Source organism: Nicotiana tabacum, chromosome 1 (assembly GCF_000715075.1).
Source record: "Nicotiana tabacum cultivar K326 chromosome 1, ASM71507v2, whole genome shotgun sequence".
Taxonomy (NCBI): domain Eukaryota; kingdom Viridiplantae; phylum Streptophyta; class Magnoliopsida; order Solanales; family Solanaceae; genus Nicotiana; species Nicotiana tabacum.
The window spans coordinates 9,426,359-9,441,667 of NC_134080.1; the positions used below are offsets into that span (position 1 = coordinate 9,426,359).

A 15,309-nucleotide genomic window follows, 5' to 3' on the forward strand; every position below is an offset into this window, starting at 1 on the left:
ATAGAGGAAAAATCCCAAACCCTAGTGTTGTGGACATATGCCACTGTGATGGCCATGTCTTCTTTAGAAAGAGGTCCCTCTATGATGGATCTGATTGATGAAAAGTTTGGGATCCAAGTATCATTAAAGAAATTGACTCTGTTCCCTGAGTGTACAACCCATCTTTTGGCTTGCATACAAGTTTCCCACCCTTTGAGGATGCATTGCCAGGTATGAGACTTTGATTTTTTTTTTTGGAGGTTGTCTCCAGTTGCAATGCTTGGCTATTGGAGTTTTTGCCCAGAGAGAGTGTGGGTTCTGGTAAAGTCTCCATGCCAACCCTGGGTGGATTGCTTTATTTTTCAGTTCAACTTCTGAATTCCCAAACCACCTTGTGCTTTTGATTTTGTGACTGTGTCCTAGGATAATGGGTGTATTTTCTTTTTGACACTGGTGGTACCCCAGATGAAATTTCTTTGGATTTTGTCAATTTTTTTGGATGTTTTGGAAGGGAGTTTTATGTATTGCATGACATGGTTAGGCATGGTGTTGAGTAATAATTTTGCCAGTGTAGTTCTTCCAATGATGAATCAGAAGTCATTGTGCGTGGGTCTTTTGTGGAATTGGGAAACCCAAGTATTTCCCAAAGGAAGCTGATGCCTGGATGGCAAGGGTGTTTGAGGTGGTTTCCATTTGGTGTGGTTGGCAGTTGGCACTGAAGCATACTATGGATTTACTGAGGTTGATTTTCTGCCCTGAGGCCTGATTGAACTGTGAGAGTGTTGAGGATTGTGCTGCAATTTCCCTGATTAGCTATAGCAGACAGTGTTAGATCATCAGCAAAAAAGAGGTGAGATATCTTTGGCCCAGATCTACTAATGCTAATTGGTGTCCATTCCTTGAGTTGGACACTTTTTTCAATGGACCTGGATAACCTTTCCATGCAGAGGATGAAGAGGTAAAGTGACAAAGGGTCCCCCTATCTAATACCTCGTGTAGGTTTAAAGGAGTTTGTATGCTCTCCATTGACAAGGATAGAGATGGATGAAGAGCTGACACAAGACATAATAAGATTAATTGTAGCCTTGGGGAAGTTGAAGACATGGAGGGTTTCTTTTATGAAGAACCATTCAAGTCTGTCAAAGGCCTTTTCTAGGTCAATTTTGAGAATCATGCTAGGAGTTTTTCCTTTCATCTTCTTAAAATGGGTGATGTATTCTTGGACAATTATGAAATTATCAGAAGCACTCCTGTTGGAGAGGAAGCTAGCCTGAGAAGGGCCAATGATAACGGGCAAGAAAGGTTTGATCGTGTTCACTAGAATTTTAGTGACAGTTTTGTAAACAGTATTTCATAGGCCTATGGGCCTAAAGTTCTTGATCATTGAAGCCTGGGGACATTTGGGAATGAGGCATAGAAGTGTTTCATTCATCAAGGGGTGCATTGTAGATGGTAGAAGAAGTGGTGTAGGCCATCAGGCTTTGGATCTTTGAAAGGCTTGAAAGAGAATATGACATTCTTGATTTCACTATCTCTAAGAGGCATTGCCATAGAGCTTTTTTGGATTTCTGAGAGGGAAGGCCCCATTGGGCTCTAAGTGTTGTTGATTCTTTGTGAGTGAGTATGAGAAGTGGAATAGAGATTCAGAAAGAAAGTGGCTATTGAGTTTTTGATTCCTTGGGGCTCATAATGCCAATATCCTGATTCTTTCTTAAGGGAGAGGATTTTGTTCCTCCTTCTCCTATTAAGGGTTGAAGTGTGGAAGAATCTGGTGTTGACCTTACCATCAGCAAGCCAGTTAATTCTGGCTTTGAGTTTCCAGAAATCTTCCTTAGTTTTTAGGATAGAGTCAAGCTCCTTAATGAGATTGTTTTCCAGGTTCTGGAGAAAGGAGCTAGTTTGATAGCTAGAAGATTTCTGGATCCCAGTTATCCTGGAAAGGAGATGCTTCTTTTTATGGAAGATGTTGCCAAAGGTTATTTTATTCCAAATGATGACCTTCTTTTTGAATCTTATGGTGGAAGGGATCAGAGTGGAGTGAGAAGGGAAAGAGTCCCTGATGAGGGATTGGAACATGGGGTAGCTGCACCACATAGATTCGAGCCAGAAAGGCTTGGTGGTGGCCAGGGGGTGGTTATTATCCAGCTTAACTAGCAAGGGACAATGGTCAGACTGGGTCCTTGCTAGATGGGTGATGCTAGCCTATGGGTATTCATTTACCCAATGGTTATTGGCAAAACACCTATCAATCCTTTAAAGGATGAGGCATGAACTATTCTTGTAGCGCTTGTTGGACCAAGTGTATTTGCTACCTTTGTACCCTAGGTCCACAAGTTGGCAGCTATTGAGACAATTCCAAAATAGGTTGCTCCTATTTGTGTTAATGGGGTTGCCCCCAAATTTGTCCCTAGCTTTTAAGACTTCATTGAAGTCTCCCCCTACAAACCAACTACCATTATAATTTTGGAGATGTCAACTAGGTTATCCCAGAGGGCCTTTCTATCCTCTAGAAAATTACTAGCATAAATTTCTAAGAATAACCAAGGGGGGTTTGAGGGGAGTACCTTAACCATAGTATACCTTGTGATGACATTACTATCTCATCTACCTGGAGGGAGGCCTCCTTCCACATTATAACTATGCCTCCTGAATGACCCACTGTTGGGAACTATATTTGCATGTCATATTGGAGCTCTTCTGTTAGCTTCTTGTGGTCAGCTATTTTCGTTTCCAATAGTACTAGCAGTGGTGGCTTGTGCATTTTGACCATTTCTAAGCAGTGTCTCCTGAACTCGGCACTGTTTGCCCCTCTAACATTCCATATTATAAAGTTCATTTGAGGAAATGGGGTTTGGTTAGGATTGCTCGTCGTTGCCTTTTCCCTTCCCTGGGGTGGCATCTATTCTCTTGCCCTATTCTGTGATGGCATTGACCTTATCATTAGTGTTAGATTCAATAGGGGTTTCAATAGACCTTGGCTCTGATGTAAGGATAAGTTCAATCCAAATCTCGCAAGGTTCTTGGGACTGAGAAGGATGAGGGTCTCGTTGTAGTCCACACTGAATTCTACTGCTCTCACCGCCTCTAGCCACAAGGAGTCTATTCTTGGAGGGCTGTAAGGTGGGGTCATTTCCTTTACTGAGGGGGTCTCGTGACTCTTCAGGATGTCCAGTGCCTTTGATATCTCCTTCGAGATGTTCTCTAGTGGTAGGAGCTCTGCTTCTCCTGTGTTAAAGACGAAGGGCCTTGATGTGTCCATGGCGGGAGGACCTTGAACTAGGGGGTCACAAATGGATCCTCCATTGCCGGATCCGGAGAGAACGGTAGAGAGTTGAAGATCTGTTGTATCATATTGTGGACTGATGGTGGGTCCATGGGCTACTGCGAGGGGTTGATGGTCTAGAGCACCATCGATTGCCACAACTGAGCTCCAAACATCGCCAAGCCCTTGTTTAGGGCCTCTCTGTCACCCTAGCCAGGTGTGCTGGGTTTTGGATGATGAGGGATATGGGCTGGTTGCCCAGTTGAAATGAGTAGCTTAGTTCCTGGCCATGGAAAACTATCTCCAGCTAGGATGCCGGTGCATGTTCCGGTGGTGATGGTGGTACAGAGATTAGGAAGATAAGGGGGGGGGGGTGGGAGGGGTTCCATTTTTTGTTTTTTTTATCTGCCCTTTTTGGATTGTTGATAAATAAGGTATTTTAGGGCAATGAGTAGGTTTTGATGATGATGATGGAGATGAGTCGTCTCCCATCCTTGGCGCTTTGGTTTCTGCGTCCGTTACACTAGGTGTTGGGTTTTGGGAAAATTCGGTTGAGTTGATTGCTGGTGTCAAATCAACTGCCCATTTTGGATTTTTGGGGTTTGGATCTTTGGTTTCCATGGAGGGTATCTGTAGAGGGAGTGTTTGTAGGGGTGATGCCTTGTGGTAGGGATCATCATTGGAGCTTTCTAGGGAGTTAATGGCGTGGGGTTTAGGGTGGGTCTCCGTCTGATAGGGTGTCAGACTCTCAACTGGGCCCTTTGGGCTATTTGACTTTGTGGTTTTGGGTGGGCCTGCTTGATTTGGTTTTTTTTGGGTGGGGGGGGGGTGTCTGTTTGGTTTTGTTTTTGGCAAAGGGTCCCGATTCCTCCCTTTCTTTTTGTTCTCTTTCTTCCTCTGGGCCCGCTTCCCTTTTCATGATGGTACTGGGCTTTTCCTTTGTGGGTTGACCTTATGTGCTCTGAATATTCGTGGGCCTGTTATTATTTTTTGTACCTTGGGCTGGGTTTGGATCCTGCATTGGGTTAGTTTTTGAAGCATATTTCAAGGTTTTGGTGTCAAGGAACTTACCGGAGATATCCTAACCTGTATTTCTTCCGATTGTATGGTTGTTTTGTTATTCCTGGTCGAAATTATAGCTGGTCATTGTTGGGTGGGTGGCCCTTGTTTGCGCCTTTTTGGGAAGGAAACAGTTTTCCATTCCCCTTCTTCATCATTACTCTCTTTAGAGTTGGAGTAGCTAGGGCTATCATTTGTAGGTGATGGAGTAGCCTGTTTTTGCCGTTGAGAACATCTTTTAATGGTGTGTCCTAGTCTTCCTCACCTTGTGCATATGATGTTTTCTCCTTCGTAGACAATTTGTTGTTTGTGGTCACCTATGGTGACAGAGGTCGCAACTGGTGTTTCCAAAGGAACTTGGACACAGATTCTGGCATACCTACCTCTGAGTGTGGCAGAAGTACAAGTGTCGATTTTTAATAACTTTCCTGCCTACTTTTTCAAGGATTTCTTTGTCATAGAATTCAGTGGGTGGTTGTAGGAGACGAACCTAGATTGCACTGAAGGACATAGTAGCTTCTTGTGGGATGAATTTTGGCTCCCATCTTCTAACTGATAGGAAGTTTCCAGTAATGAACCATGTTCCCTTGTGAATTGCCTTAATCAGATTTTCTTCCTTGCCAAATTTAACTATGAAGAAATCTCATCCTAAGTCAATCAAATTAACTGTTCGGATTGGTTCTATAGTTTAATTAATTTGGTTCGGAGAAGGTGATGAGGCATACGCCTGCCAAATAGTTTGATGATGACTGAGTGGCGCCATGGCTCATAGAGTCTGTTTCTATCTTCCTGGGATAGTAAGATTGGGTCTATTTTCTCTTTTCCTTTTTGTTGAGTTTCTGTATTTCCTATCTCAGTTGTGAAGTAATCCGTTTGTGAAGTAGCTTGATTGTTAATGAGCATCTCCTTGTAAGAGTATGTATTTGGGGTGTCTTCTTCCATGTTATTTGGGTCCTATGGTTCTGGTGGTATGTTAGTTGATTTGGGTGGATTTTCCATTTGGTTTGGTCCTAGTGAGAGTTGAGAGTTTCTCTCTCTTCCTCTACTTTAAGGCATAATTTGAAATTTACTCATATAAAAATGTAATGTTCCATTCTTTTCTCTTCAGTTCTACTTCTTGTTAGGGGAATTGAGCCCAGAAATGAAAGAACGGAAGAAAGGAAAAAGAAAAGTTTTGTTCCAATCTTCAAGAATTGTTATTTCAGTCTTTATTGAATATTTTACCAAAAATTTTATGGCGCTTTATTAAAAAGGTATTCTTAATTTCCTATGTGTAATTCTCTTTGGGTTTTAAGTCGGTGCTCAATATTGTTATTGAGACAGATTAAACTCGAATTCTTACCGAAAAATCTTATATTGAGGGATAATTCTTCCAAATAAAAGTGATTTCATACTCAAAATTCGAATAGAAATTTTTTAAATAAGGACAAATGTGTAGTTACCAGTTCATCACAATCATTATTGGCGTATATGTAATTTACTGCAAGTACTTTTCGTTGATGCCTATGATAAATAAATAAGTAGTAGTAAAACAAGTAATAATAGCGACTTTATAAAATGCAGAAAACGATGAGCCAAGCGTGCACGTTAGTTCAAGTGGGGGCGAAGGCGAGTAAACGAGCGAGAATTTTCAAGGGTGGGGCCTAACCTACGCCGGAAAGAACCAGGAGGGTGCGCATAATAACGCCATCGAGAAAATGGATGTGCACACGTGCGCACTCATTACAAAAAGTTTCCCTTGGTAACTTAAATGAGCTACTTTATTACTTAATCTATAAATTAATAATTTGTTGTGGTCCTAATAAGACCAAATTACCCTCAATATTTATACTACTCCCCTAAGCATAATAAAGTTTTTGTTCATCACTCATGAGAGGTATTTTATTGCACATATTTTAAATCGGCAAAATACATAAGTTGGCACCCGAACAATTGACCAAATCCCTGTTACACATTTTTTGTGGACACAAATAATATTACACACTCAATCTTTTAAAAGTGTGTCTAATACACACCGCTTTTGACCAAGACTCAGTATGTGTAAAACACCACGATAGAAGCGCGTCTACTAATAAAAATACTGTCTAATTATTTATTTTATGCCATGTGTCTGCAATCTCCTCATCTTCCCCACCCTTCCTCTATCTCTCTCTTCCGCAAGCCAACACCTCCCCTACCAAATCCCTTCTTTTTCTTTTTCTTTCTGATTTTCTCTTAAATATACATATTTTGCATTAATCTCAAGCTTCCAATCTATTTTGAAGAGGAGGCTGAATTTTTTATTCTGAAAGTTGGTGGTGGCGATGGCAGCCATGAAAGTGACAAATAAAATTTTGGAAGAGAGCTATAAATGAAAATAGTCTGTTTATGTCTTTGTTGATGTAGATAAGCTTCAATAGATATGGTACCCAAGCAGTTGTAATTTTCGATCTACCTTTGCCATTGTTGCATTTATTTTAACAATGGCCTTGTTGTGGTGATGATGCGGTGGTGTGAGCCATGGCTTATTGGCTTTTGATGTTTTTATTTCTTTCTGGGATTAAATCACTTGGGCTCCTAATTTTTGGGTTGAATTGCGTGTTCTAATTTTTTTGGGTGGTCCGTGGAGGAGGAGATGGAGGTGGAAGAGATAGCGTTGGAGAAGATGAGGGTATATGTATAATTTTATATTTTTTGTTTTATTTATTTATGTTAATGACACGTGTTGCGACCTTATTGGTGCGTGACATTACCCATATTTAGGTAAAGTGGTCAAGAAAAAAGTGGGGTATATTAGACACACTTTTAAAAGGTTGAGTGTGTAATATTATTTGTGTCCACAGAAAGTGTGTAACAGGGATTTGGTCCATTGTTCGGGTGCCAACTTATGTATTTTGCCTTTTAAATCCAAGATTAGCATATTTTAGTAGCACAATATTCACTAGATTTGCTTGTTTTATAATTTTCTTTTAATTCTTAAATTGTCACTATCAAAGATTTTATTTTCTTCTTATATTTTGTTGTTTGCTATTTTCTAGGTTGAAGTGAACTTTGCTATTCATATCATGTGAGTCTCATGAAAATTGAGATAAGTCATTATTAAGTTCATGTAAAAACTATGATGGGTTGCCTAATTCAAGAATAAGGTAGGTAGAACTTATTTTATCAAGAATTTTATTTATTTTGAAAAAATCAAATTTTGAATTGAATTATTAATTTTTTTCCTACATTAAAGTAAGGATGAAAGGGATATAAAGAATGACTTAATCTAGTGTTTATATCAAATCCTAATGACATGCTTAGTTACTTGTCAATTTAATTCATTACTCAATTATGATAAATTATAAATTTTGTGTAAATATTTTACGCGAATAGATTGTTTCTTTTGATCTATTCAAGACATAATTGATTTCAGTTTATAAAAATTAAACTATTCTATTTGTGATGCCAAATTTCAAATATTGAGATGTAGAATATATATATGTCAAGAGATTGATAAAAGTAACTGGCCGAAGCCAGTCCTTGTGTTGAATTCGTTAGTTACTTGCAAACTAAAAATCCAGAATACACTATAATAGTTGGTAATTTGTTCGGTTTAAAATGTCATTTGATAGTAATAAAATATTATTCTTGCTATATTATACTCCCCTCACAAAGATTAGGAATAATGTTTTTCTCAAATAAAATATCAATATATATTTTTCAATTCAACTCTTTTGTTAAACGAAACCAACCATATTCGACAACGTTAAGTAGTACTCCTAGTATTTAATAATGAAAACCAAAATCTTAAATCTTAAATAAAATTTAAATTAAAAAAAAAAAAAAGAAGTGAAAATACATTAAATGTGGCTAGCAAAATTCAGGTGAAACACCACCCAATTCATCCTGCCTCTATTAAATTGCAAAGAAGGCCATTATCGTCATTTCACAATCACTGTATTAACCTTTTAATTACCTTTTAATAATAATAATAACTCCCAATTATAGAAAAATCACGCTAAAGTCATTGCCGTGTTTGACCTCCAAAGCCACCATGGCCATGGCCTATACATACACATAATACATATGAAAATATTAAATATATAACAATATATATATATGTGTGTACATTTTCCAGAATGAATATTGAAGAAATCAACTTCATCTTCTCCAAATTTGTTCGGTTACTTTGATTTTTTGTCTGAGAAAATAAATTTTTTTGGTATTTCGATTGGAAAAGTGAGGTCTGGCGATGTTGTAGAGCTGAGGAGTCGTCGGAGTTTAGGAATTGAGGTGATTTGTTGTGTAAAAGAGAGGAGAAGATGAGACGAGTGAACGGAGAGCAAAGAGGAGTGGATAGGACTCTGGAGACTATAAACGCTGCTGCTACTGCGATCGCTTCGGTTGAAAATCGTGTTCCTCAAGCTTACGTTCAGGTAAATTTCACTTCGATTTGAATTCGGTTACTGCAAATTTTATGTTTTGGAATTTATAGATCGTTTTGTGGTCCACTTTGATTTGAATCCAGTTACATTTTTTCTCTTTCGGAATTTAATAATCATTATGTGTTTTACTCTGATCTAAATCTGTCTACGATTTTTTTTTTTGATTTTAAGTATCATTTTGTGTTTCGCTTTGATTTGAATCCAGTCGCAGTTAATTATTATTTTTTGCTACTTATAAATGTCATTTGGTATTTCACTTTGATTTCAATCCGGTTACAGTTTTTTTTAGGAGTCTAAACATCATTGTGTGTTTGACGAAAAAATCATTGTTTTTTTTTTGTCTTTTGGAATTTATAGATCGTTTTGCGTTTCGCTTTGATTTGAATCTGGTTACAGTTTTGTTTCCTTTTTGGAATTTGTAGATCGTGATTAATATTTTTGATCTCAAAGTTAAATTAGTTGCAGCGTTTTGGTGGTGTCTAGCTTGTTAAAATTGAAGCTTTGCAAAGAAGATTCATAGATCAGGGGACTTTTGTATATTTTTTGTCCCTTGCATTAAAAACAGAGATGTGTCATATTTGGTGAAGAATTATGTGAGTTATTTAATCTTCTAATTGGAAATTTCTTGGTATATCATGGTGAAAAATTGTAATTGGTATTAATGCTGTCTCCGCTGTCTGAATTTGGGATACATCTGCAATTTACATTCTGTATAGCAAATATTTGGAACTTTTCAAGAATTGTGCAGATAATTGTCACAATGACAGGCCCCATGGCTTAGTTCAAGTGGCAAAGGTTGAAGGACTCGTGACTTAGGTCACACGTTTTGCGCCATGCGAACTAAGCCTGGTATTTAAGTGGAGAAGGATGGAGGGGCGAGCCCATTATTCCCAAGTTTCGAAGTCAGCAGTTGGTCGTAAGGGTTGGCCCCAAACGGATTTCTTGGTCATAAAAAAAAAACAAAATCGCAATGACAGAAATTACTCTCTGGAATGGCAGTTCACTAAAAGAAAAGTGTCATCATTGAGAAAGTTCGTGTTAGTATTCTTTGCCCCCTCATAACAAAAAGTATTCTTTACCCCCTGTTGGAAATTGGTGATGGTAAGACAGGTAATTACTAAGAAGTTTGGATAATATGCTTCAGTTCTTCACTCCTTGTGATATGCATGCTGTCAATGGAGTGTCACTTATACTTTTTGGACTAAGTGAGTGAGAGAGGAGGGACTCGGAGAGATATGGTTGCAAATGCTTGAATTATGTCTGAAGAGAGGAAAGAAAGAGAAGGAGATAAAGCAATGGCTGTTTTTAATCCCTTTCAATGAAGTGGAATAGGCGACTCGTCGTGACGAGAAACAAAAGTTCTACTAAATATAGTGATGTAATACATAGATCATTTTTTCTTTCTTTTTAATCAATCCAAAATTAAAAAAATCTATCACTTTATGAACTCTTTTTCTGGTGGCACCACATTCCTTCTCATCCATAAGTAGCATCTACAGCCATGTCAACTGTAGTAATCTTTTCTTAATCTTGTTCTAAAATGCTATCTATCAAAAAGTGTTATTAGGTATGTTCCTTCTTGCTTAAAGCGATGCAGAGATGCGATACACAGTTATGCAATTCAGAGGGTCGAGTTATTTATCGTTTTCAAGCAAGCAGAAATCTTGGAAGTTCCAGATTTAACAAATGCTGATATCATATTCTTCCACCGGTTGAATTTACACAACTGAGCTTACTAGTTAATATAATACACCTGCATTTCTATTTTTGAAGAAAATGAAAATATTTCTGTGTAAAATATAGATGCTTATGTGATTTCTGCTTTTGGTGCAGAAAGAGTGTTGTAGCAAAAATTCTTGGTACTGTTATTATAATAAAAATTACATTACCTATCAAAAAAGCCTGCGGTCAGTTTATAGAGTGCTCACTGGTTTTAGTCTCAGATCCCTACTCAAAGATGATAATGTGTCATACCTCAAATTGCTTCATTCACAGGTCTAAATATGTTCCAAAAGGCTAGAAGTGTACATGTTTGTGATATCAAAACTCTTCCCTGAATTCATTAGAGCAATTGTAGAATAGCTTCGCTAAATGAGGCTGAAATGATAGCCAGTTTCCCAGTTTCAGTCAAAGTCAAGGAGCGAGTTGATATACCTCCTAGGCCAAGTGAAGAGGCCACAGCATGTGAGGCACTTAAGTAAACGACCTCTGCTTGAAACAGATGTAGGTTGGCATGTAGTCATACTCCCCAGTCAGTTCTGGACAAATTGTACAAATACTAGTTACTTTGTTTTCTGGTGCCTCGTATTTTTTTTAATATTTTCTTTTGTTTATAATTTTCTCAATGCTCTTGTACGTTTACAATTGATCTTAGCATGTTAGAATGTGCATGATACTTTAGTAGAGTTCTTTTTCCCTCTTTCTCTTATAATATTTTTGGGAGGGGAAAGGGGAAAAGGGAAAAGAAGTGGAATGAGGCGGTGGGAATTTTTGAACCTTTCACCTTAAGGATGCAAGGTAGAAGTCCACCAGGGTAGTTTTCCTGCATCCCCTTCATTTTGATTAACACTCTTTTGACATTTGCAAATTCAAGTGTTTTTATTCCCGCTTTGCTGTCTGGTGTTCCTTGCTTAGAAACCTCATCTTGCCTTAGCCAGGACCAGGCCTGTTGACTTCCAGTGGACTGACTTAATAATTCTTAAAGGTTAATAATAATTTCTCTCAGCTCTTTGAATATTACTCTAGATTAGATCATCTGTTTTCCGATTTTCTTCGATTGTTCAATTCTATTGAAGGGCTAACATCTCCAAGGTTCTTTGTGTCTATTCTTTGCTTTTATTCCCTTGGCTATTTGATTCTAAGGAACGATTAATTTGCACTCATCCTTGTTTTAAGACAGCATCAAGAAAAAAGGTTGTTTATTTTCTCTACTTCACTGTCCTCTCTGCTCTCGGGTCTTTTCCTGAAGAAACTTACTTTGTGTGTTAACATCTTCATAATGCTTTGAAGTTACTTGTTTATTTTATTAGAAGATCTCATCATCTCTTGCACTTCAAATTGGTCCTACAGAAACGAAGATGGGGAGGCTGCTGGAGCATGTATTGGTGTTTTGGGTCTCAGAAACAGACAAAGCGAATCGGACATGCAGTTTTTGTTCCTGAAACAACAGCCCCTGGGGCAGATAGACCTGCTGCTGATAATTCAACTCAAGCTCCTTCTATAGTGCTTCCCTTCATTGCCCCTCCCTCATCTCCTGCTTCTTTCTTGCCATCAGAACCTCCTTCCGCAACCCACTCACCAGTTGGCTCGAAATGCCTTTCCTCTATGTCTACATATTCTCCCAGTGGACCTGCCTCGATTTTTGCTATTGGGCCATATGCTCATGAACCTCAACTGGTATCTCCACCTGTATTCTCTACATTCACCACTGAACCATCAACTGCTCCGTTTACCCCTCCACCTGAGTCAGTCCACTTGACTACACCCTCATCGCCTGAGGTACCATTTGCTAAGCTTCTTGACCCCAATCACCAAAATGTTGATGCTGGTAATAGATTTCCTTTTGCTCAGTATGAATTTCAATCATATCAACTTCAACCAGGGAGTCCAGTCAGCAATTTGATATCGCCTGGGTCAGCCATTTCTGTATCTGGAACCTCATCTCCGTTTCTTGACAGTGAGTCTAATCCTGGACGCCCTCAGTTCCTGAACCTGGAGAAGATAGCCCCTCACGAATGGGGATCACGGCAAGGATCTGGGACTTTGACCCCTGATGCAGTATACCCCAAGTATCATGACAGTTTCCTTCTCAATCATCAGAACTCTGGTGTTCCTCGTCTTTTGAAGCCGCTTAATGGGTGGAAAAATGATCTAACAGTGGTCGACCATAGAGTTTCTTTCGAGATAACTGCAGAAGACGTAGTGAGGTGTGTGGAAAAGAAGCCAACGATGTTAATGAAAACTGGATCGATGTCTCTCCAGGATGTAGAGCGTAACACTAAACAAGAGGCAAACCTGGCTGAGATGTCAAATGGACAGGAGTGCGACGGGAATGAGCCTTCCAGTGAAACACGTGAGGGATCTTCTGCTGATGGAGAAGATGGACAGAGGCACCAGAAGCAAAGATCGATCACTCTTGGATCCTCAAAGGAATTTAACTTTGACAATGTGGATGGAGGATATCCTGATAAAGCTACTATTGGCTCTGATTGGTGGGCCAACGAGAAGGTTCTCGGGAAGCAGGGTGGGTCAAGCAATAACTGGATCTTCCCTATGATGCAGCCCGGCATCAGCTAACTGGTTATATCGCTTTGGTAAGTCCACACCATACTAATAAGCTGCTGCTCAGTTGCCCTACATTTCAACAAAACCAGCAGCAAATACCGCAACTCTTGGTATCAAAATGTACAAGGATGAGGTGTTGAAGTGCAGCAGGACTGATATAGGAACCGATGCGAAGGCTGTTTTTTGGGCACTTCCTGAACTTAGGGATGCATTGTAGGAATTACCATTTGATAAACTAGTTTTGCTCCCCTCAGTGAGAGTTTTACATTTAACTAGTTAGAATCTACATTTTAGCTTTTTTCATCTTTTATGTATAAAACATAAATAATTGCTAGAACAGTGTAGCAGATGATGATGATGATAATCTTCATGTAGTTTTCATTGGAATACAATCTTTCTTCACCAAGTTGTCATGAATTAGCAAATGTCCATTTGCTTATAAGATTAAGACTTAAAAATCTGATCCAAGCCATACTTTATAAAATAGTAGACTAGCTAATTTCAAACCAAAATTCAACTAACTATTAATAATCCAACCTTAAATTTGACAACCAGCTTGCCAATCCAAGTCTTGTGGGTTAATCTGGCAAAATGGTTCAAAGAAAACAGTTAACCACCCATATTATCCATTAAAAAATGGGTTGTATAACGAACTATTTAAAAATGGGTCAATTATAGATAAGAACCATATTATCCATTTAGAAAATGGATAACCAATGGATAACCACTGGGTCTAACTTTTACATTTGTAAAACCTCAAATTGGAGGTTCCTCAAGTTAGGGAGACTAAGAATTATCCCAAAAGTGATCATATGCAAAAGTCATGAATAATATGGTTATCCATATTATCCGCCAGTTAACCCGTTTCTTATCCGTATTAAATATGGGTCGGATCGGATAATTTACCCGTTTTTTCATTACCCGTTTTCAACCCGAACCATATCCGACCCGACCCACATGTTTGCCACTCCTACGGCATTGAACAACCAGACTCAAAAGACTAAAAGAAAAGAACAGTATGAAACAGAACTACTGCTGCTGGTACCCAAAGGATTGATTTATGTTGTGTGGTTCCTTTGCTTTTTCCGGGTATTTGCTATTTTGTACAAACACATATGTTGGGTAGCTCTGTCCACCAACGTTTAAGCATATGCGAAGAAGTCACTTAGCTTTTATTTTCTTCGTTAGCATTTAATTTTGGTCTAGCGTATTGATAACAATTCTGGTTATCCATTTCATGGATTGTTAAACCACATTCTTGGTGCAATTCACGATTTGTAACACTTCCATATATATGTCACAAATTTGATGTTTTATGGTTTTCTGACCCTAGTTAAATTTTTTCTATTCTCAATAAATTTTGTGGGAAAAAGAAACTTCTGAAATTACAAGGAAGATAGGTGATTAGGAATATGTAGCTGCCAAACTACAGCTAAGAAATGAGAGCATTAAAAATTTAAAATTTGGAGGCTGACAAGAGGAGGAGCTACGCATATGAAAAAGTGGGTACTACCAAAATTGTTTGGTCCCCAAGCTATGCAAATATGAGTTGTACCTTTTAATTGTGAGTAACTAACATGTGTTGGCAGAAATTTTAATATTTATTATTAGAAGTTAATTACATTTAGTATTATCATGATAATTACAACAACAACAACATACTCAGTATTATCCCACACTGTAAGGTCTGGGGAGGGTAGTGTGTGCACAAACCTTACCCTACCTTGCGAGGATAGAGATATTGTTTCCAATATACCCTGTGCAAATTTTAAGCTAAAATAAAAATTAAGATTGGATCAAAGCTGATTTAAAAAAATATAATATAATTTAAGGGTCTTAATTTATCTACTGAAGAATCATGATGACTATTGTGCATTAAAATTTGGGGGCTGACTAGAGGAGCTACGCACATGAGTGGGCGCCGCCAATATTGTTTCTTTTTTGTAAAAAAACAAAAACCTTTTCTTTTTAATAGAAATTAAACTCAATAGGAATTATTGCATGAAGCAAATATAATCTCAAATATTGTCACCCTGGTTACTTTAGCCTATTTGGCCAAACTTTTGAGAATTTATTTTTTAAAGAAACATTTATTATAGATATTTGTGGTGTTTGACCAAGCTTTTACGGGAAAAAATATTTTTGGATAATAACATGAGCTATTTTAAAAAAAACAATAACTTTTCTTCATCAACACTTTGTGAACTCTTAACCCATCATAAATTATGATGCACCGGTGGAGATCGCCGTCGACGAAACATTGCACTGAAACAAAAGATAGCGGCATTGGAGCAAGAGAAATCCCAACTTCTTCACGAG

General features: G+C 38.2%; 1 protein-coding gene across 1 annotated transcript; it reads left to right on the forward strand.

The window, feature by feature from the left end:
• The first annotated feature begins 8,317 nt into the window (after positions 1-8,317).
• On the forward strand, positions 8,318-13,396 carry LOC107814830 (uncharacterized protein At1g76660). Its single transcript, XM_016640295.2, has 2 exons — positions 8,318-8,697; positions 11,776-13,396. Exons 1-2 carry the CDS (start codon positions 8,584-8,586, stop codon positions 13,000-13,002), a joined length of 1,341 nt encoding a protein of 446 aa, XP_016495781.2. The 5' UTR covers positions 8,318-8,583; the 3' UTR covers positions 13,003-13,396.
• Positions 13,397-15,309: the final 1,913 nt, after the last annotated feature.